Consider the following 21987-nt stretch of genomic DNA (forward strand, 5'->3'; position numbering starts at 1 on the left):
ATGTGATGAAATGAATGAAAGATAGATCACTTTGCTTTCCCTCTGAATGATGCACCTGATAGTAAAGCTCGGCAAACAATATCCAGTCTCCATTTGGGTTTTTATATATGAATATTTGATGAAATCAACAAGAAAATAGATAATTGTTTTTGTATCTTTTTATATGTAGCACGCTATCAGCAAATATTATGAAACAGCCTGGAGCTGTCTCTTAAACTACGAGTAGATCGGTTTATAGATAGTTCAGCCTTAGTGGATAGGCCTAGTCTATCTGTCGTATTCTCGATGTCTAAAAAGTGTTATCCTCCTTCAGGGATGTCTCAGCCTCACGCTCCTTTATAGTTCGGAACCCTTCTATACAGTAGGTGAGGGGTAACCCCGATCAGGAATGTTTAGACTCTTCGTCCTTCGTATTATACAGGATGCCAAGAATCTATAATCTTGCTCATGTCGTATCATAACAGCAAAAAGGTTGCGGCCATACCATGCAGGAAGCACTGTTTCCCGTCCGATCAACGTTAGTTAAGCTGCATAGGGCCACACTGAGTAGTGTAGTGGGAGACCATATGCGAAATTGTGGTGCTGCAATCTTTTTTTGGTTTTAGGCGATACCGCGCGCGCAAGTGAAAGCACATGATTTTTATTTAGCACGTGAGCTGGATATTTATTTATGGAACGAATTGTATAGGGTTCAGAGAGGAAAAAGCATGAATGATGAGCAAAGATGGCGTGCTATTGAAACGCTCTTGTGGGAATCTTACGTCAACGTCATTTAACAAGCTGATCTATCAGTTGTCAAGAGGTCCTGAAACTATTTTCTACTTAATGTGATATTTAAAACAGAAAGACGTTTCTCATTTCCCGCAGGTTGATCCGCGGCGAAAGCATACTTCATGCATGGCTCTGTTGCAATAGCTTTTTTTATATGTACTTCAAGCTGGAAGAATGGTTGTGGCAATGCACATTGACTGATACCTTAAGGAATTACCAATATTCACAGTAAGGGATCATATGCGTAACCCCAAAATAAATTGAGTATCAGATCTTTCATCGCAAATTTCTTTCGGAAGCCAGTTCTAAAGTTCGCGATAAAAGATACAAGATTTGTTTCTCGTTGCATTCGTTCAATAAATTTCTCTTATTGATTTGGTAATGCATAGCTTCACAAACGCGACTCTTTATGAGTCAAACTCAGCCAAGGGGTCTTCACCCAAGGACTCATAAAGCTTTATGTGGAAGATGTCAGGCACGCCGTCGCTAGTTGTGTCGATTCCAAGACCTGGACCTGGGCCTTCAGCCCTTAGAATATCACATTCAGCCTCGTTAAGACGAAGGCCTTTAGGCGAAATTGTGGACTGGAGAAATATGCTCTGGTACAAAATTAGCTGAAAGATCAAAATCACCACGTCCATTCCCAAGAGGCCAAAGAGTCCCAACTGCCAGAGCTGGAGCCACCAGGAACTTGAAGCTAGGTTGTGACGTGAAATCTCTTCACCCACAAAAGACACAAAGTACCAGGAGCCGTTCTGCAAGAAATGAAGGCGATCTTTGTTCGCTAAAGGCCGAAGATAAAGCACAACGAGAAGCGTGTGATACACTAGGCATACCAAGAACTTCCATAGGATCACATTGCGCATTCGCAGGAAAATGAAATCGATGATTTGCTGCCGGTCGAATGAGAGGCCCGCGGCCTGGAAGTGCTGTTCTCGAGAGTTGAGGTATTCTGCAAAGATTTGGCGCCCACTTCCCGGCCCCATGGCGGTGAAGTGGCGAGAGTAAAGCAGAAACTGCACTAAGAGATGAGCCAATGTTGGTGGCATGCACGAGCCATGGGTGTACCTAAGAAACTGGTATCCTATAATGAGATACGTAAGTGTATCTAGCTGTCCAATAAGATGTTTCTGTGCAGCTGTTTTGGAAGCGCCAAGCTCCTTGGAAGCAAAAATCGTCTGAAACTCTCTTTCCACAGCCAGATTCAAAGACTCCTGGTCAGAAAAAAGCGAAGATGGGCCCGGAACCGCGGGCCTTGGATGGTCTTGTGGCTCGGTGAGAAAAGACCCTGGCATCGTATACGAAGGCGCCATCAGACGCGAGAATATTCAGAATGAGTAGATTTCAGAATAAAGCGTCTAACGAGATGTGATCTGTCCCGCGGATCTTGGAAAAAAGTGTGTTCTATGAGCGTCTGGTGGGATATCGGTGAGGTGAGAAACGGTTTATAAGCCTGGGATAGTGGTGGCACTGAGTCGCGCACAATGTCTCGGCACCAACCTTGCGCCCGGCTATGGCAGATCCCTAAATCAATGTAAAGTCGTGTAAGATCGATGAAAGAGTTGAGCTTGGGTCGATTTTCTGAAAGAAATTTCAGTATTAGGTTATAAATAGCTTTTATTATAAAATTAATATGGATTGGTTGACTCCTGTGGGGTTGACGTGTCGGGGGAGACCTCATAACCAGATTGACTTCCTGGAGCTGAGATTGCAAAGGCGTCGCCAGAAAACGCAAAAAGTTGTCCGCAATTTTTTGTCATGTGGCTTCAAGTATCCAAGCCGGACAATTCCATCAAGACGTGGTGGTATTTGTGACTTTCCCCCTCCCAGATTGTGGACCTCATGCGCAGGGTTCACCAGATATTGCACTGTGGCCCATGAGGATAAAATTATGGATTTCTCCACTATTCAGTCTACTCGGCTTTGCTTTACTGCTTTTGAAGCCGGGCATTTTTCTTTTGTTTTGTTGTTACCTGATCTGGTCAGTACTGATATTGGCTATCCTCACCATGATTAAACTTGGAAAATTAATGAATCGGATAAGGCCCGCGATTTTTTGCCTTCTGGTCATCTTCGGGGGTGGGCCAGCTAAAAATCCATAAGAAATTAGGGCCATGGAGGATCTGATCTGCCCAAAAATATTTCCATAATATCACTTTTTATTTGGCTTCAAAGTCGGTGCCAAGCCTGTTTTCGGATGCTTCATTGGCGACCCTTTGCAATCGCTTTCCTGCACTGACCTCAGCCGACGCGTCCATGTAATTTTACCCAAACCAGATACGGTCCGGCCCATCGAGGTATCGAATTATCACACAGCTAGGAGGTACGATGCAAGACACTACTGGACATAAAGATAATGTCGAGACTAATTTGACCGGTATGCTGGAAAATGCCGGAGACTCCTTGTGTATTAATCGAAGCGCCCTTGAAGAAACATGCATAACTACAGGTCTTGGCCCGTGTATCGTTGACGAAACAGTGACAACCAGCACCGAATGCACCGGGAAGGGAGAAACCCAAGAGCCTTTTGAGAAGCAGTGTGAAAATTTACAAGCTCACGGTTCAATCTCCACAGGCCCAAGTCAGGCCACAAACTCCTATTTGGAAAGCGAGACATCCATCACAAAAGATACGAATATATCACCGTCAATCAGTATCCCTGGTGCTTCACATGACACCCCGCTCAAAAGAATGAGCCCCGAGGAGCTGCAAGAAAATGCTGTCCCGAACATCTTGCACGACATTCATGCTCCGACTTTACATCTGCGGCCTAAAAGACTCAAAACGTCCCTACGCAGCTCCATCACCGGCACACCCGGCACAGGACCAAACCCTGACATCAACAGCGAAATAATTGTTGTTCGTTCCTCGCTGGCATCTCCTCTAATAACCGAAGAAGCCGAATTCGGCCACACAACCTCCAACACGGAGCTGCAGCCAGGAAAACTCACTAAAAGACAAGCAGAGCGTCTTGAAAAGCAAAAACTCCGAGAGGTTGAGCGGATCGAGAGAGAGCGCAAAAAAGAAGAAGAGCGGAAACAAAAGAAGGAGGACCGTGAGAAGAAAGAGCTAGAAAGAAAGCAGAAACGAGAGGCAGTCGAGAAGGAAAAAGAAGAAAGGCGTGAGCAGGAAAGGCTCCGCCGGGAGGAGCGCCGACTAAAAGTCGAGGAGGAAAAAAGGGCCAAGGAATTGGAGCGCAAATCCAAAGAGCAGGAACGCAGGCAGAAGGACGACGAACGCAGGAAAGCCGAGGAGATGAAGGACCGCAGTCAGATGAAGATATCCAATTTCTTTGCTGTGAAACCTGCCAGGAAGGAAGTGGCTGCAGCAAACACTGCTTCCTCTGCCTTGGCTCGAAGCAAACCAGCTACTCCCCCGCTGACTGCCAAAGAACTAAACAATACATCGGAAGCAGACTCGTACATCACTGACTTTCTTCCGTTTTTTCAGAAACGCAATGTTTTGCTAGCGCCACAAAGAAAGCTTGAGCCCGAACTAATAGCGGCAACGAAACTGGCATTTGACTGTGCCCTCACCCAACAGAAAGCTGCGCCTGACCTCGGCGAAATATTCAAGAGCCCCCCACCGACGGAATCAAAGTCTTTCACAAGCTCCCAGCAAATGGTGGATGCACTCAACTCGTCGCAGATGACCGAAGGGGCACTTTTCGGATTGGTCAGTAACTTGCCTCCCGTGAAGTATTTGCAATTTTACGAAAACGCCAAGCCTCCATACGTGGGCACGTGGTGTTCAGAAAAGCACCTCTCCACTTCAGTTCCGCCAGCCCAACCTTTGAACACTTCTGCTACGGGTCTCGATTACGGCTATGACTCGGACCTCGATTGGCAAGAAGGAGACGAGGGTGACGAGGAAGATATCGACGATCTAGACGAAGGAGATGACGAGGAAGATGATGCAGAAGATGATGAAATGGAAGACTTTGTGGAAAACTCCGAAACCAGCAAGCGCGGGCTCGTTGGCCCGCTCCAGTCAGTCAGTGTATGGAACGACGGGTCGCACAACGAAATCTTCGACGAATTGAAGTACGAACGTCTCCAATTAGCAATCAACTTTCCAATCGACCCTTTCAAAGACTACTGGACCACGCCCAAGGAGGCAAAAGACTTGAATGTGCAGCTGTCAACAGAACTGAAAGAAAATCCGGTGGTGTCGGTAACGCAGCTTGGGACACCTGTCAAGACAGACGTTCCGGAGAAGAACCAAACGCCCAACGTGCTCACACCCCAAAAGCCGATCATCAAAGACAAAGAGATCGTGGGAAACCTTGTTGAGTTTATCAAGAACAACAACGATTTCTCGATCGGCACGCTTTCGGAGTTGGCCAAGAAGGAGTTCAAGGTGTACACGAAAAGCATTCTCAAGCACACAATTCAAGAAATTGCGTTCTACAACAAAAAAACAAGTACGTGGGAAATTAAAGACTCTTCAGATACAACAGCCAGGTGGAACTGAGAGGCTGCGAAGCATTGCTTCGCTCTCAATGACTATGATAGGCGGTCACGGGTATCTGCGTTGCGCATTAGTTAGAATAGAACCAGTGAGCAATAAACGCCATGGGATTCCAGAGGTAGCAATGGACCTCTGTAGATTATTCAGTGCTCGAAAGATCCAACTTTTCTCAGTAGACATCCCAGCATGCCTCTGCGAGGCTTCGCGATGGCAACTAGACGTGTCGGTTCCTGTATCTGTCTAATCCGGGGAAATAGCTGCCGTTGAAAAAAAGCACCGTTTTCTGCTCCATCTGTTTCGGTCCGCCGATAATCCAGCTATCTTCAAACGCTCGTTTTGGCCCCATTCTCGTTGTCTGCAAGCGGGGAGACTTCTTACATTTCCATGCTCACTATGAGCAATCAACCTCCAGCTGACGGCCTGGATCCGGCGCTATATTTCTTATCTACACAGATCCAGGCCAATTATGAAGACCAGGAGCACAAAGACACGAAAGTCTCACAGTTGCACAAGTTCAGAAAAGCAGTCAATTCGCCAACACTCAAGATCCCCAAACCGGCTAAAGTAGCCAAGTCTAAGCGCAAGACCACGAAGAAAGCTACGCGTCCGATCAACTCGATCAGCGCGTTTGTTCGGGAGACTTTGGGTGGCAAAAAACCCGCGGATCCACAGACGCTCCTTGACCAGTTTTTGGGTGACCAAACAAAGCTAGATAAGTTCTTGAACGAGGTCGAGGCGGCCACGGCAACGCCGCATTTGCTCTCGAAAAAGCCCCGTGGCCAGGACTCGTTGCTATTCTCCGGGCCGGAATGGAAGGACTTCTCCGAAAGACTACGTCTCAAGTTCCCGAATCTCTCGAAGGGGAACAGAAAGAGCTTGAAAGCGATCAGTAAACAACTAGATATTCTAAGAAGCAAGGAGGCGGAGCTGGCGGCCAGTCAGGATTCGATATCTGTGTGGTCGCAAGCGTCTCGCCAGCCAAGCCAGGAGCTCTCCAAGGAAGACCTCATATGGCTTTACGACTTGGATGAGGACAATTTGCATAGCGAAACAAGCATGCTCCAGCAGGAGGATCTGCCTGGACCACCGGCTTGTCTCACGCTTTCTCAAGCACTAGGCGATCGAAACCACCCAGAGGAGAATGACTTGAGTACATGCTCAGACGAGGAAAACCTGGGCATACACCCGAACAAACATAGGAGCACGAGTGACGAGCGGGAGGATCCCAGCCCCAGATACGGAGGTAAGGCCTTGCCACTGCCTAACAAGCCTCTGGTATCCGATGTGAATTCCGGCGTTTTGCACGAGACCATTGAGGACTCCGAGCTGGACGTTGAGCCACTACTACCGGGCGAGTCCTTAACACCTTCCATTCTCTCACACAACGAACAAAAAGGCAGTGAATCCACGAGGAACTTTGGCCAAATACCTCGCCCAGGCCCGCCGTGGAATCCCGACGCGGTTTCTGCGACAACGAGTCTAGTTTTTGCGTCTTCGCTGAAACCCGAGAACCACCAGCTAGTTCCTGATAGTGTCCTAGTCCTGCCCATCAAGGGCTCCGCAGAAGCTGGCACTGGAGAAGGCACGCGAAACACAGCCCCATCGACGCCCCGAAAATTACAGCATCACCCCGCCTTCGACACGCCCAGCTGCCTCCGCATAGACTCGTCTCCGCTCACCCAGAAACAACGTATAGACTCGTCGCCCGTCTCAGAAAAAGCTCCGTCCCCCAAGTTGGGAACACCCACACAGGAAACAGCAGGGGCCAGCCAAGACATATATCTTTCTGCAAAAGCGCTGTTCCCGAAAGACACAAAAAACCTGTTTCTCGACCACACCGAGCCGCTTCAGCTTTCACCACTCTACAAGCGGACACAGCAGATGTCCCCCGAAATTGTACGCGTGGCTGGTCGTGTAGAATTGGATCCCAGCATGTCAACGCGGGTTCAACTCACGGTGGTTCCTCTGGATCATTACTCGTCAGACGACGTCATCCCAGATTCAGAGGACGACCCGGAGGCAGAGCTCAGCATCATCGAACTCTCGAAGGAACATGAAACCAGCGGGTCCAAAGAAGGAAACACTTCTGTGCTACAAGTGCCATCGAGCCCCGAAATCGACCGGGTCGAAAGGCCATGGCAGTACCGAATATAAACCTGTGTATTTGATCCGCCAAACTTTGAGTACGAAGGACTCCGTGGGCCCACCCATGCACGTTGAATTGGTATATCTATGCAAAATTTGCCTAAAAAAAGGCCTGGCCCTTCGGGTTGCTCTTGTTGTTGCTGCCCCCATCTGTCCTAAATATACTTCTTGTGGTCAGCGTCGATGCCATTGCTCAACAACTTTGTTTCGCAAAGAAGCAAGAATTGCACACTGAGATACGCGTTTAGTGCAAGGCCGCCCACAATGATCATGAAATTGCTCAAGTTCGAGCCAAACTTGTTGTGATAAAACGCATTCACTGCCCACCAGACATGGTAACAGAAGGCTAGGAAAAACGCCACAGTCAACCCGGTGAGCGCCGATGCTTTGGCTGCCCTCGACTTTGATATACGCTCTTGTTTATTCTGTTTTCTAATCTGCGCCATTGCTGAGGGTAGACTGAGCTTGCTGAGAGGAACACAAGGATTGCACATTCCGCCACCAGGCATGCTCGATCTACTATCTAGTGGGGTCCTGCAGAAACCGTTCGGCTGCGGCTAAACACTACCACGCCCCCAGTTCAATAATTCGATTTATGTCTTCCATAATTTTCAAGGAGTTCCGAGCTGGGTGTTTGTCTCTCTCTTGAGAAAAGGGGCCATTCCCCAGCTTGTCAGGTTTTCTTTTTCCTTCCGGGATATGAGGTATTGCTGGAACCGAGCCTAGTCACGCAAGACTAGAAGTCCACACATATATATGCGGTCCAACTGAACTGCTAGAAGGCCATGGACTTTGTCGAAATTTTTGTGGTGGCTGGAAAACTAGGCTTATTTTTTTGTATATCACCGGTTCTTTTAAATCCAATATATCGATCTTCATTCATTGAGGACCCACAGAACTAGTGGTCATGTGACCTCTAGGCTGTTGCCGCGATTCGCTTTTGTCAGGTGATCTCCCGGTGGCTCGACTAATTAGTTTCGGTAGATGTGCAATATTGCCAACGGCAAAAAAAATTGTTACTGACATGCAAAACATTTATCAAGAAGACCCAGGCCTCATAGTAGAGCCGTCATACTACTCTGGCGGTGTCCCAGTCTTTGAGCCAACAATGGCGCAATTTCGAGACTTCTACCGGTACAACAAAGCCATCAACAAATATGGCATGCAAAGCGGAATAGTGAAAGTAATCCCCCCTCCAGAATGGCTGGCCCAGTTACAGGGAACTTACACCGATGAGAATCTCTCGAAAATATCCATCAAAAACCCCATCGTGCAGAACATGAATGCCTCTGCCGGCTACAAGGGTGTATACTCCAGTCAAAACGTCGAAAGACAAAGGAAGTACAATATCTTTCAATGGAAAGCGCTATCTCAGAAGCCCAGCAACATGCCCCCTGCCCACAAAAAGAAGCGGCGGGGCTCGGAGTCTGTGACAAACGAAAAAGAAGAGGAATTGGACCCGGAACTGCGTATGTATACTAGAAGACGCAGCAAAGCAACCGGGCCCCGCCAAGTCGACGAAATCCTTCGCGGTGAATTTAATATCGATGCCTCGGAATTCTCGCAAGAGCGCTGTAATGAGCTCGAGCTACTTTATTGGAAGTCGTTGGGGTACGCGGAGCCAATGTACGGTGCCGATATGCTCGGGTCATTATTCCGAGAAAACATGGAAATCTGGAACGTGGCCAAACTCCCAAACTTGCTCGACTTAATGGACGAAAAGATTCCGGGCGTCAACGATGCTTACTTATATGCTGGGTTATGGAAGGCCACATTCTCCTGGCATCTCGAGGACCAGGACTTGTACTCGATTAATTACTTACATTTTGGGGCTCCCAAGCAGTGGTACTCCATCCCACAGAGCCAAAACAAAAAGTTTTTCAAGCTTATGCTGGAGATCTTCGACGAGGATCACAAGAACTGCCCCGAGTTTTTGCGCCACAAGACGTTTTTAGCCTCGCCGCAGTTCTTGGAGAAGCACGGCATCACTTGCAACAAGATCGTGCACAAGCAAGGCGAGTACATGATCACATATCCGTATGGGTACCACGCAGGGTTCAATTACGGATACAACTTGGCCGAGTCGGTGAACTTTGCGCTAGATGACTGGTTTGACTATGCTAAAATGACACGGAAGTGCGAATGCATCGACGACTCCGTGGGCATCAATCATGCGCAGATCTACTGCAAGTTCAAGGGAATTCCATACACACCAGCCGGGCATTTTGTTGAAAAGGCAACTGTTCCCCGAAAAAAATCTGCTTCCATTGCTGCTGCGTCGGCACCGGGAAGGATGAGACCTGTATCAGCATCAATAGCTCCAGCTAAGAGGCAGTGTGTCGCAGAAAAGAAACCGAGGCCCAAGATCTCTGAACTCCAGTGCATTTTGTGCCCTAATAACCTCCCCGCGCGGCTTCTCTCGCTCAAGAAGTTTGAGCTTTTGAACACCGACCAAAATGACCCACGCACTGGCGACACATTACGAGTGCACCGCATTTGCGCCGAGGCGTTCCTGCCACAAGTAGAAATCTCACGTCCTGCTGCAGGCTCCAAAACGGAAACGGTGACGGGAATAGCAAACATTGCCAGGCCGTATCGCAGCTTGAAGTGCCTTGTGTGCCGGGTGCCTAATCGTCTACAGACGTCAGCGAAAACAGTAACGCGCGGGGCTTGTTTCCAGTGTTCAGCTTCCAGATGCGTGAAGTCGTACCATGCGACGTGTGCCTTATCGGCGGGATTTCTCTTCAACAAAAGCTGCTGCAAAACCCACAGACCGTCGCACTCAAAGTATTATGACCGGCAGGATCAACAGCTCCACGAGAAGCTCTCAAGAATTCCCCACAATTCCATGATCCAGTATAGCTTTCCAGGCCCCGGGAGAAGGCACACGGGCGATGTGCATGGAGGCCTTGTGGTTAAGAATGTGGCTGCGGAGCACAAATTTGAAGTGGCGTGCTATCCTGAACTCGCGGAGCAGTTGGAGGTCCACTATGATGACGTGATTCTTGGCTGTGGAGAGGAAACCGACAATGAACAGTTCCTCGGGATGGAGGATGCCGTGCAGGCTGCGGAAATAACGACAGGCCCCTTGGGCCACCAGGCTAGTCTGCTGGAGCCGGAATCCAGCCCCGAGCCGTCTGGCCTCAAATTTCTCCCGCACCCTCTTGGGTTTTCGGAGAGCAATTACAGTTTTGCCACGCACAGCTCCCATGCGGTATCTGGCAGCAGCGGCAAGCGAAACTACGTCTTCATTAACGAGTTTCCAGGAAACGCCTCGGCCCAAACAGCGCCCGAATACAGCCTGTACCAGGTTATTACAGATGCCTCGTAGGGCATATTGCAGCAAAATTACGGGAGGATGTAGCAACGACATTGCGACAGCAAAGACGACTAAATACGTGGACCGGGCCCCTTTTCTTCCAGGAGTCACAAGAGTTACCCAGCCGAAATGATTTACGACATGATGTACCCATATATTGAGGCACCGATCTCCAGTCTTGTAGCTGGTGCGCAGTCCACGCGGGCCGCATGGATTCGCACTTCTGGTTTTTCACACCCAGTGCTAAATCTTGCATGGCTCATATATGGTTCGTAGGCTGGAAGCGTTTGCCCACGACCATGACGACGATAGTCTCAGCGACGAAATCGACGATGTGTCTTTAGAATATGCCGAGCCCAAGCACGTGGCAAAAAAACCGCGTCCGCAAGACGACCCGTGGGTGGTGAAGTACCAGCCTCAGACTGTGCTGAAGGTGAGCATAAACCCAAAAAAGGCGAGGGAGGTGCGGGACATTTTCGTGCCGATGGCCGAAAACCAATCCCAGTGCCGGCTTCTCATCCTTTCTGGCCCCTCGGGATCGTCCAAGTCGACCTTGGCAAAATGCTTGGCACAAGAAACGCTTGGGAAAACCGTGCCCTATTCGCTGGGTCACGTGGAGTATCTCGACTCTTCTTTGGACAACGTGAGCCAGGCTCACCACTTCCAGGAATTCATGGACGGGTGCCGGTATCTTGTAGGGCGGAACCGGTGTGCCGTTTTGATCGAGGACCTTCCCAACGTCTTCCATGAGGAAACTCTAACCTCGCTCCGTCATTGCTTGCGGGACTGGATTTACACCGATCCCAACACCGAGCTTCCGCCCGTGGTCTTGTGCTTGACAGAAGTGGAGATCATTGGCGACCACGGCCAGCGTGGATTCTACAATATAGATAACTGTTTGACCGTGGAAACGGTCTTGGGACGCGATCTCTTGAACTCGGGCCTTGCGTCCGGACTCATTCGCCGGGTCAAGTTTTTGCCGGTGGCGAAAACATACATCAAGAAACTGCTTCAGGGCATCTTGGCGTCAGAGCGCATTCTTGCTGGCAAGATGAAACACGCAAGTGACGCCCTCACCGTGCTCTATGAATCCGGCGATATCAGGTCGCTGATCAGTAATCTCGAGTTCATGAGCCGAAGCAGCCACGGATTCCAGGTCAGCGAGCTCATGCGGGAGTCTCAGATCACGCTTTTTCACGCCGTGGGCAAGGTGATCCACTCGAGCTCCAAAACACGCGGCGAGACTTCCAACGGCGAATATTCACTGGACTACGAGTCGGTGAAGAACGTGGTGGACAACTACCACAACTTGGGCCTCCTCCACTTGGCACTTTTGGAAAACTACCCCATCTACAACGGCCTGGAGTTTGGCCTCCTGCTCGCCGCTAATATCGTGGACAGTCTCAGCTTGAACGACACCTTCAGCAGCCCTGAGGCGGCGCATGATTTTGCCATCCGTGCCACGCGGAATGAGCTTGGCAAGGTGCCGGTGAAATCGAGCCGGACGCTCCCAATGAAGTTCCCCCGCCACTTCAAGCTGGTCAAGGAGGAGAACAAAGTGCGGCGAGAGATCGGCAACTACGTGCGGTATTTGGGTGGCTGCTCGATGCTGTTTTCCGACGTGAACTTGATCGATGGGCACTTCTTGCCCCAGATCAAGAACTCTGCCAAGTTTCGCAGGACGCATGGCCCAAAGCCCTTCCTCTACAACCGCATTGGCGGCAGCTTTCGGAAGATCTATGCCGATGAGGATATGCCAATTATGGAGAACGAATTTGAGCTGTGCACTGGTGTCAGGGACCAGTTTCTGGAGGACATCTATGCCACCATCCAGCAGCAGGAAGATATACAGAACCAGTCGGGAATGGACGGGGAATCGGACGCCATCGAGGACTCTGCCTCGGACGGAGACACGGACGATGATCTTGATGATGCTTTGGACGAGCATATATTGCAGATGGCCACGCAAAGCATGCAGATTGCCACCCAGAACACGCAGAGGGTGTCGCCATTAGTGCCACAGTCCAACGTTGTCAGCAAGCCCAAGAACCCCGAGAGCGACGACGATTTTCTGGATGATCCCGAACTCGCGATCCTTGTATCGCAAGGCAAGTTATAAATCCCGGAGCAAAGCCATAAGTTTGGTTCATTGATACACTATCTATTCATATTTACACAGATCATGCACCCACAGCGTTGGCAAAGAAGTCAGAGTCTTCCTCAAGCAGCTCCTTGATGATGTCCAAGCCACCCTGGAACTCGCCATTGATGTATAGTTGTGGGAACGTGGGCCAGTCGGAAAAGGCTTTCAAGCCCTGTCTCACTACGTCGTCCTTCAAGATGTCGAAGAAGCCAAATCTGACCTGATTTTCCCTCAACATCGCCACAATCTGGCGCGAGAAGCCGCACTGTGGAGCGGAGGGGGCGCCTTTCATGAAAAGCATGACCGGCGCAGCAGACGTGAGCTTCTTCAATCTCTCCTCGAGTTCTTCGGCAGTTGGCTCTTCTTTTTCCTTGGGAGTGGCCACTGGAGCATCGCCGGAATTTCCTGCAGCAAGCTCGGCGCTTGTGGCGGAAGAAGAAGACGAGCCACCAAACTGTTTCAAGGCGGCAATGAACTCCTTGGGGTCTGCGCCACTCAATTCCATCAAGATTGTCTGGTTTCTGGTCAAGATTATGTATGGCACTGCCGAGACTTCAAAAAGCTCGCTGATGTCCAGCTGGTCGTCCGCGTTTATCGAGAGAAAAGCAACTTCGGGGTTAGCCTGGGCCAATGTTTTCATGACCGAGTTCATGGTTTGGCAGGGCGCAGCCCACGGCGTGTGAAAGTAGAGAGCCACCAACCGTGTTGGGTCGGCGGTGGTGAGGTTTGTGAGCTGATCCTCAGAAGTGATTTCTATGACCGACATTAGGATAAATTAGGGTGGTTTAGCGAAGATTAGTGGGGGTATGAAGAGGGGGTCAGACGCTTACAAAGGACCACACCAGGTGCGAAGTACCCACCCGTCACGTGACGTGTGGAAATCAAAGTATCCGGGTGTCACGTGACTGGGTGTCTTTGGTGCAGAGGGCTGCTTATTTCTGCAGCACTAGTAATGCTAGTCTCGGATCGTGTAATGTAAGTCTTGAAATATAGGCGCTGCTTCTTTGATCTTCTAGAATTGAAGCGTGGGCTATACGTCTCTTTGTATTGATGCGGTGGAATGATCAGGAGTCAAGCTACTGCAAGTAGGTTGAAACTGGAAGGGCAAAATGTATCGGATCAATCGTGTTTCCTTGGTGCTCCGTGGATCTGAAGAAGAGCTTTTGCCGAAAGCTTATTTGTTTATTCTGAAAACATAAGCGGGTTGATGTCAGGTGCAGACTGTTGCACCAAATCGTATACGCGCAGATAATATAGTAATGCTGCGGCCAATCGCTATTCCAACAGACGATGAATCAGGAAAGTGAAAACTGAACTTTGCGGAGTCAAGCGTCATTTTAGTAGAGGGTCGCGCCATTTTATGACATACGCTTGAGCTTTGATTTTTTTCTTTTTTAAGCATTCGGGTAGGACAGCCATGGAAACTGACTTCACCACACTACTATTCCCACACTCGCCTCTCAGCAGAAAAGTGGCTGGCTGTGTGATGAAGCATCTGGCTGTTTCCCAAAATATTTTTCAAGTCCAAAGCCTATACTTAAAAGGTAACTTACGGTCCTCGATGCATACAACAATCTGGTGGTAATGAGGTACTAATGGGTAATTAGGTACTTCATCCATGTATACCGATGTTCCAAGTCAAAAAAATATTAACCCTGTGATAAAAAAGACTTCTTCCAATTAGCATGGAAAATTCTAAAAAATATATTCGAGCAATCTCTCAATTATCTAGGAGAGCCCAAGTCTCGAAGTCTCGTAGCATCACTCAGCACACTGCATATATTCATGTCGTACTAGAATGTCTTATAGTCTCATTGACTATAGACCAGGCAAACTTTATAAGCTGGGTGGTTTGATTTTCGATACGTGGTATAAAGTTCCTAATACAGAAGCGGGACAAGATCTTTTTTGAAAGACTTACTAAGAGCCACTTCAGACTAGAAAATAAAATTAGACAAGACCTGGTTTGCCAGAGGACCCGTGAGCCAAATGCACGGATGTATGAAGAGCTCCGCCACAAGCCACGCGTTCGGATTCTTGAAAAAACGGATGACCCTAGGTTTTTAGACTTCTTGCGCCAAGATTTCCCGGATCCGGGGTATGCAGAAAACGGTATACGAATGGCCACTGTATGAAGAGCCGTTGACTTATATACCGGACCCACCAGGCTACACGGACCCAAGCCATGGCCTATTGTTTCCACTGTAGCGAAAAGCACGACTTGTTGATATTCCTGGAGATTCTATTGAGCTCGGGGCTTTTGAACCCGAATGCTTGTGGTGTGGATCGGGCAGCCATGGTCCCTTGACTAGCAGTGGCGGGTGCAGGAGCATGGAAGTGCCGAGTTTAATTCTGACTTGGACGCATTGGGAAAAATCCGCCCGGCAGATGTTCTGCGGAATACGAAGCGTGTGAGTGAGTGCCGGAACAGTATCAATGAGTTGAAGCGATTAGTTGGGCCACAAACGGATACGAGCTTGGGGGCAGATATTGCAGCAAACCCACTACAAGCAGATTCTCAAAGAAGAAGGTGGTGAGGTGAATCAAAGGGAGAACATGCAAGAAAGAAGAAACGTTGCGCTTAAAAAAATCACGTGCTAAGTGGACCCCTAAGTTTGTCGGTGGATTCTTCGGTGACTTCTTCGGCGACTTCTCCGGAGAATGTTTGAGGTGCCGGTGGCCGCGCAATTCTCCAAACTGATGCTCAGCCAAAAAAAATTATTGATGCTCAGCCAAAAAAATTACTGATGCTCAGCAGAAAGACATGATTGATGCTCAGCAAAAAGACATCAGTGTCCCTTTACACACCCCGCCGGAAGCTGGATTCATGACCGTCTTGTGCAGCACACCCACAAGAAAACACCTGAGCCCCGGTGATATTAAGAAACGCCCGTGCACTGCACTTCCATACCGCCAGCGGAGCGCTTGCTGTTCCTGCAAGCGTCCGTGGCTTCGCGCGGCTCTTGGCAAAAGACGGCCTTTTTTTGGGCCCTGGACTTTTGGGCGCCCTGGCCCCGGCCCCATATTCCAGGCCGCGCCCGCAAGCTGCATGCCCGCGATCCGCACAATGCAGACCGTCATCGTTTGAACGTGCCCTGTCTTCAGCTGTTGGCAAAGGCAGGCCCCGGCAGGAAACATGGGTTCTGCTTGCCCGCCGCTTCAGACAGCACACGCCAGAGTCCCGGCGCCGTCGCTCCATATCCTGAATATTTGACTTTCTTTGACTTGATTGGTTTTTTTTTTGTCTTTTTTCTGTCCTTCATGTCTTTTTTCTGTCCTTCATGTCTTTATTTTGTCCTTCATGTCTCTATTTTCTGTCCTTCATGTCTCTATTTTCGTTCATTGATCTCTCCATTGTCTGTCTTTCTTGTCTGCCTTTTCTCGCCCAACGTGGCGCCGCTGGTCCTCTCGTCCATCGACCCACCAGATACGTCACCGCAGCCCTCGCTCCCCCACATTATTCCTGCCCGCGCCCGCGGAAAACACTGCGCGCTTCCGCCCGCTCTTTTTTTCCCCGCCAACATCGAGCGCCTTGCCCCAGCAAAAAGTCTCCCGCTCCACACCAGCACCCCTCCAGTAAAAGCGTGCCTCAGCGAGCCTCAAGCACAGTGCCGGTCCAGCCCCTGTTCCCGGCGCCACCCGCTTGTCCCCCCTTTCCCCAACCCCCGTTTCCTCTGTACGCTTCCGGCCCTATTTTCTGGAGCGCCAGGTGCGGGTCTTGTCTTACTAAGAAACCTGGTCTGGGTCCCGCCCACTATTTATTCCCCCCACAGCTGCCACGTTCTGCGAGCAGCCGGACCATCCAAAAGACGTTTGGACCGCCACCCCGTCCCCGGCCTTGCGTGCCTTCCTGTGTTCTGCCTGGATTGCGGGTGAACACTGCACGCTCGTATAGACGGCCGTTTTTCCTGCCGCTTGTGGCACTCCGTCCCTACTAGCCAGCCCGTGCCCACAAACACCCGGCGGCTGCCAGACACACGGACGCCCAGCAAAACACGCATCCCCGTGCCGGCGGCTAACACAAACGGCCCTCTGCCCCCTGTTCTGCAAGGGTACATGGCCGCGCCTGTCCTGCTCCAGCGCTCTGCCCCCATGGACCTTCTGCGACAGCCAAACGCGCCGCCGCGGCTTGAAATCAGCCCCGAGCCCCCCGCCGACAGGACCTCTGTGGTCGAGGGCGTGGTGCCCAAGGAGTTCACTGCTCAGGGCACCACGCCGTCGGGCAAGCCTCGGCTCTTCGTGTGCGCCATGTGCACCCGGGCGTTTGCCCGCTTGGAGCACTTGCGCCGCCACGAGCGCTCCCACACCAAGGAAAGACCCTTCGACTGCGGCGTGTGCCAGCGCAAGTTCTCGCGCCGCGACTTGCTCTTGCGCCACGCCCAGAAACTCCACGCGGGCTGCGACGACGCCGTGGCCCGCATGCGCCGCAAGCTGTCGAGAGCCCACATGTCCGTGCTGGGTGCCCAGGACGCCGGCGCGGGCGCGGGCCTGGCCCCCGCCACGCGCAAGCCCAGCACCGGCGTGCCGGTGCCCATCAACTTCAACCACGGCTCCTTTTCCGCCCGCCACCAGGACGCCCCGGGCTCGCCCGGAGGGCCGCCGCCGCGCAAGTCGCGCCTGGGCTCGGTCAAGGACGCGGGCTTGAAGAAGCAGCTCTTCGACAAGCGCAAGCCGGGGTTCCGCCGCGCGTCGTTCTCCGCGCAGTCGGGCCCCAACTACGCCATGGTGCCGCCGCAGCTGTACACGTCCAGCACCGCCGAAAACGTCGAGTTCTCCACGCCGCAGATCCTACCGTCGTTCGCCAGCGACGAGGACTCCTGGCTCAACAGCTTGTGCGCCATTCCCGGCATGTCTCCGCTCAAGCTGCAGCCCGTGATCAACGAGCAGACCCAGGCGTACTCGTTCGAGCATGAGTTCCCGAAACACACCGCCATGTTCGGCGGCGGCATGCTGCAGAACGTGATGCACTCCGAGAGCATTGGCTCCAGCAGCCCCACGGGGAACATCGAGCCTGCGAGTGCCCATCCGCCATTCATGGCACACTGCTCCAGCTTTGCGGGCAACCCGGCCAATCCAGATGGCAGTCCGCGCGTGAACCACGAGTTCGACGCCACGGGGTACTCGTTCTACGATATCCCGGACTCTTTCGTCAGCAATCTCGCGCCAAAGCCAGGCACGACTCGGTCTTTGTTTCCAATACGACATGAGTTGGAAGATGACCTAATGGACTTGGATAACCTGCATCCCTTTTCGATGAAGACCATGTCTGTGCCCGAAAACATGGCCAATCAAGGGGATTTCAGCCTCAATCACTTGGATGACATCAACGATCTTGACCAGTTCTTCAACGATGGCGGAAAGACGCTTTTGGGGGGCTACTCCTTTTATGGAGACAACCCTCTGATTCCCTCCACGGGGTTGGAATCCATGTCCTCCCACGCTTCAGCATCGCCCTCCAACATGCACGCGGCGAACCCTCAACTCCTTGCAAAACCACAATACCAACAGAACTCCCACCTAGGGAACGAGTCCCGTATGCCGATTGAAGACCAACTCGAAAACGCTAACTTCCTCGACTATGGCCACAGCAAGACGTCCCTCTTCACCAGGAACATGAGATACTTGATCAAGCGCACCTTAAATAAGTACCCCATCAGCGATGTGCCGCCTCCATGCATCCCCACCAATGAGAAATTGGAATTCTACGTGCGGACATTCATCAAGAGGTTCTTGTCATATTTCCCGTTCATCCATCCATCCAGACTCAATGAGTTTGACATAATGGACATGACATCGGATGAGGATCCTCAAAATGAAAGCGCTCGCATATGTCTTCCTCTTTTGGCTGCGACTTTGGGCGCGTTGCTAGCGAACAACAAAATTGATCTGGATCAGTTGTATGAGGCGTCACGCAGGACAGTCCACATCTATTTGGAGAGCAGGAAGACCGGGAAAAAGGCTTCAACCTCGGGCCAGCAATCCAACCCTCTCTGGCTTATACAATCCCTTACACTTTCGGTGTTGTATGGCCTCTTCTCAGACAGCGAGAACAACATTCATATTGTCATTCGACAGCATAATGCTTTGAATTCCTTAGTGAAGACTTCTATCAAGAACAATCAAGAAATCTTCTTTGCCATTAGCGGCCAGGATCAAACTATCTACAATTTCGCCAAGAGAGGTGATTGGCATGCCGCACGTGAAGCCCTTAATTACGCTAGCGAAAGCGAAGTCAAGTTCAAACACGCTATAGCCATGCAATCTCAGATCAGATCTGCGCTCACGATTTATCAACTCACCAATTTCATCTTGATGATGTTTAATGTGCCGCTTACCTTGAGTGCTGCTGAGTTGGGGTCCTTGACTTGCCCGAATACGCACGATGAGCTCTTGTGGGGATTCAGCAGCTACAACGAACTCTCTAACTACTTGCAAACAATGGGTGTTCATCAGGATATTGATTTTTTCCTCGCGAAAAATGAATCAAACACCATTGTGTTCCAAGAAGTCTTGAAAAGTGTTTGCCAGCATCATGCTGATAAATCTTTGTCTTCCAAATTGTTGAATTTGAGCAAATTCGGGTTCAACTGTTTGGCTAAGGGAGTATATGAATTCATGCAATATGAAGACTATAACTTCATGGATGTTGGCTCTGTCTTGAATCATCTTACGTTTTACATCGACTCACCTTCAAGAAATCCCCACACTCATTACTTGGCACTGGGAAGGTCCTGCAATGAAAAGTATGATTACGCCTTAATTGCCAACTTTGTGGAAATTTGCTCATTGATTGATTTCAGGATGGTAAAAGAACAGAGCTGGCTCAAAAATTACGATATACTCAACAAAAATTACCATGCGCTTTTGAATCACATGGAATCTGTTAGCGATACTACTTACTTGAAAGTTATTCATAACTGTATCGCTATTACGAAATTGGTGATGTTCAAAACTGAAGAGTCTGGCTTGAATGGCAAAAGCAATGCAAATGATTTCCAAACGGACGGCTACACGAGTAAAATTGACAAAAACTCATTGGGCAGTGGTAACTCGGAGTCAACCTTTGAAAAGTCTCTTGGACTAAGGGTCCTGGATGTAATATCTTGTGACACTTCACCGATCAACTCACAAGTGATTTTTCACGTCTTTTTGATTTACTCTATTTTTGCTGTCTACGTTGCGAAGAGAAATAATCCTGCCACTCAAGCCGCCCAAGGTCATAACTTCAATGAGACTTGGCAACTCAATCAAACGTTTTTGAACTTACTCAATGTTTTGGGAAAATTCGAAGAGCATTTGCGATTGCAATTCGAAAATCGCCAGCTTCAGGCCGAGATGGCCAATATTTTTCTTCTTTTGCCTGGCAACACTAATGACATGCGCTTGGAAAATGCGTCCCCAAAGACACATGGGCGTCACGATGAGCGCAGTAATGCTTTCGCCTACAACTTGGAAAAGACACTTTATGTCTTGCGAATTGGGGAGTTGATGATGAAGATGTTGTACGATCAGAATATCAAAGTGATCATATTAAAAAGACTCAGTTGCAGCATGTCACAGATCCGAAAGTATTTGATTGACGAGGAAGCAAAAATCTTATCATGAAGTATCTTTCCATAAGGGTCCCTGGAGGAAATAGACGTTTGTGAGCTGATGACATACGGTCAGCATAGATTCTTGGCCAGTAGCAGTCGTACTAGGCATGGGAGAATCATTTGGCGCAAGGGCTGTTTGTGCGTCTCAATATTTAACCTTAAAATCAAGACACTTTCATTTACTTTTGAAAATCCTCGTATAATGGGAGCAAGCTACACTAAAGTTGACGATGTCCCATACGGGTACTTGCATAAACGAAAACAAAACGGAGATCAGTGAATCGTTTTCCCCGCGCTATGGGGCATCGCCGCGTCGAGTGCAAGGTGTCGGAATTTTGAGCTTCATGATGATGAGGAGTCTAGAGTATAAATCTACCACGATTAATCCCGACATACCTTAAAGCCAAGCTGCCATAGTGAATCCCTGCTTTCCGATCGCTTGAGCGTGCCTACAAAATGTCATCAGAATCTACTAAAAAGACTATACCAGCTCTTATTGGGCTTGATGACGACAGCTTAAAGGACTTGAAGTTTTGTGTTGCTTCTTTCTGTGCCATTGTCATCATCATTTTCAACTATGCATACATCATGAGGCAATGGGTTCTTGACCCTGAGCTCCCTATGTCTACGCTAGCTTTTTACCTGGCCACCTTGATTTGTACCATGATTGTATCGATTGGTTTTCTTGCAAAGGTCGTGCACCCCAGAATTTATTGTACCGTGGATGGGCCTGCTATTGCGGAAAAAAAGAATGAATGAGTTTTTAGAGTCTTTAGTCTCCGGGCTTGAGCGAAGATGCCACGATGTGAGGAGACGGGTTCGGTACAGTCACGTATATATTTGCAATTTATTTTTTACAAAGCTTAGAGTTCCGACATCACACATGTTGAACATGGCTTCAAGCCTATAAGATACGCCGGCCTAAGGCAACGCCGTATGCTCCGAGGGTCACCAACGAAAGCAAGTTGAGCAGAGACGAGATTCCATGGAACTTGCCGAACTGCTTGCTCAACGCCTTGAATTCCTCTGTTTCCACTGTGTTTCCGTCAATGATCTGTTCGTGTCTTTTTGCATCAACCAACTTCTTTTTCTCTGCCTTAATTTGGTTACAGCGAGGCAACACCCAGAAGTAATTTAAGGCACCTGCCACTGCTGATGCAGCCAAGACGGGAGTGGCAAATTTCGATCCGAGCGGGGTAGTCAAGCTCAACAAAACAGGGGCGGCTGCCTGGCTCAAGAGATAAAGAGGAAGCACCTGATGTTGCAACTTGCCAAACTCCTCTCGAGGCAAATGCTTGAAAGCAATAGGCGAGACAATAAAGGAGTGCATGACTCCGCCTCCAAAGGCGACAGAAAAAAGAATCACATTCACAGCGCTTTTTGCTGAGGTCGAAAACATTTTTATACGTGGTTCTAGCAAATTGTTGATAGCTTGGAAGTTCTGCTCCAGTGTATTAAGATATGGGAACTAATATTGCTCATGTCTCACGCGATTGTGAGGCACCAGAGATTCCGAAAATCCGCGCACGCTAGATTTTTGGCCA

General features: G+C 49.7%; 11 protein-coding genes across 11 annotated transcripts, besides 1 other annotated feature; 7 read left to right on the forward strand and 4 right to left on the reverse strand.

The window, feature by feature from the left end:
* Positions 1–445: 445 nt before the first annotated feature.
* Positions 446–598: a sequence feature (Protein overlapping with rRNA (METBIDRAFT_47650, OBA18010.1) was converted to a misc_feature.).
* A 580-nt stretch (positions 599–1178) lies between these two features.
* On the reverse strand, positions 1179–2066 carry METBIDRAFT_47791 (uncharacterized protein; the record flags this gene model as incomplete). Its single annotated transcript, XM_018858223.1, has 1 exon — positions 1179–2066. One exon carries the CDS (start codon positions 2064–2066, stop codon positions 1179–1181), a length of 888 nt encoding a protein of 295 aa, XP_018709406.1.
* Positions 2067–3462: 1396 nt separating this feature from the next.
* On the forward strand, positions 3463–5244 carry METBIDRAFT_80107 (uncharacterized protein; the record flags this gene model as incomplete). The annotated part of the gene is made up of 1 exon (XM_018859173.1): positions 3463–5244. The coding sequence occupies one exon, from the start codon at positions 3463–3465 to the stop codon at positions 5242–5244; it is 1782 nt and encodes a 593-aa protein (XP_018709407.1).
* Positions 5245–5634: 390 nt separating this feature from the next.
* METBIDRAFT_47773 (uncharacterized protein) lies at positions 5635–6123 on the forward strand (the record flags this gene model as incomplete). Its single annotated transcript, XM_018858217.1, has 1 exon — positions 5635–6123. A coding segment is annotated over one exon (489 nt), but the record flags the coding sequence as incomplete, so codon positions are not given.
* Positions 6124–7541: 1418 nt separating this feature from the next.
* On the reverse strand, positions 7542–7832 carry METBIDRAFT_47730 (uncharacterized protein; the record flags this gene model as incomplete). Its single annotated transcript, XM_018858209.1, has 1 exon — positions 7542–7832. The coding sequence occupies one exon, from the start codon at positions 7830–7832 to the stop codon at positions 7542–7544; it is 291 nt and encodes a 96-aa protein (XP_018709409.1).
* A 540-nt stretch (positions 7833–8372) lies between these two features.
* Positions 8373–10717, forward strand: METBIDRAFT_89221 (JmjC-domain-containing protein; the record flags this gene model as incomplete). The annotated part of the gene is made up of 2 exons (XM_018859297.1): positions 8373–10444; positions 10487–10717. The coding sequence occupies exons 1-2, from the start codon at positions 8411–8413 to the stop codon at positions 10715–10717; spliced, it is 2265 nt and encodes a 754-aa protein (XP_018709410.1). The 5' UTR covers positions 8373–8410.
* Positions 10718–10970: 253 nt separating this feature from the next.
* On the forward strand, positions 10971–12824 carry METBIDRAFT_47732 (uncharacterized protein; the record flags this gene model as incomplete). Its single annotated transcript, XM_018858211.1, has 2 exons — positions 10971–12707; positions 12747–12824. The coding sequence occupies 2 exons, from the start codon at positions 10971–10973 to the stop codon at positions 12822–12824; spliced, it is 1815 nt and encodes a 604-aa protein (XP_018709411.1).
* Positions 12825–12885: 61 nt separating this feature from the next.
* GRX3 (monothiol glutaredoxin) lies at positions 12886–13614 on the reverse strand (the record flags this gene model as incomplete). Its single annotated transcript, XM_018858224.1, has 1 exon — positions 12886–13614. One exon carries the CDS (start codon positions 13612–13614, stop codon positions 12886–12888), a length of 729 nt encoding a protein of 242 aa, XP_018709412.1.
* Positions 13615–16022: 2408 nt separating this feature from the next.
* Positions 16023–16814, forward strand: METBIDRAFT_226805 (uncharacterized protein). The gene has a single exon (XM_018855187.1). It carries the CDS (start codon positions 16110–16112, stop codon positions 16722–16724), a length of 615 nt encoding a protein of 204 aa, XP_018709413.1. The 5' UTR covers positions 16023–16109; the 3' UTR covers positions 16725–16814.
* ADR1 (DNA-binding transcription factor) lies at positions 16815–20676 on the forward strand. The gene has a single exon (XM_018855186.1). The coding sequence runs from the start codon at positions 16905–16907 to the stop codon at positions 20451–20453; it is 3549 nt and encodes a 1182-aa protein (XP_018709414.1). The 5' UTR covers positions 16815–16904; the 3' UTR covers positions 20454–20676.
* On the forward strand, positions 20677–21601 carry METBIDRAFT_226803 (uncharacterized protein). The gene has a single exon (XM_018855185.1). It carries the CDS (start codon positions 20900–20902, stop codon positions 21200–21202), a length of 303 nt encoding a protein of 100 aa, XP_018709415.1. The 5' UTR covers positions 20677–20899; the 3' UTR covers positions 21203–21601.
* On the reverse strand, positions 21276–21921 carry METBIDRAFT_226840 (uncharacterized protein). The gene has a single exon (XM_018855188.1). It carries the CDS (start codon positions 21840–21842, stop codon positions 21348–21350), a length of 495 nt encoding a protein of 164 aa, XP_018709416.1. The 5' UTR covers positions 21843–21921; the 3' UTR covers positions 21276–21347.
* Between the last annotated feature and the right edge of the window lie 66 nt (positions 21922–21987).

This window comes from Metschnikowia bicuspidata (genome assembly GCF_001664035.1).
Source record: "Metschnikowia bicuspidata var. bicuspidata NRRL YB-4993 chromosome Unknown METBIscaffold_9, whole genome shotgun sequence".
NCBI lineage: Eukaryota > Fungi > Ascomycota > Pichiomycetes > Serinales > Metschnikowiaceae > Metschnikowia > Metschnikowia bicuspidata.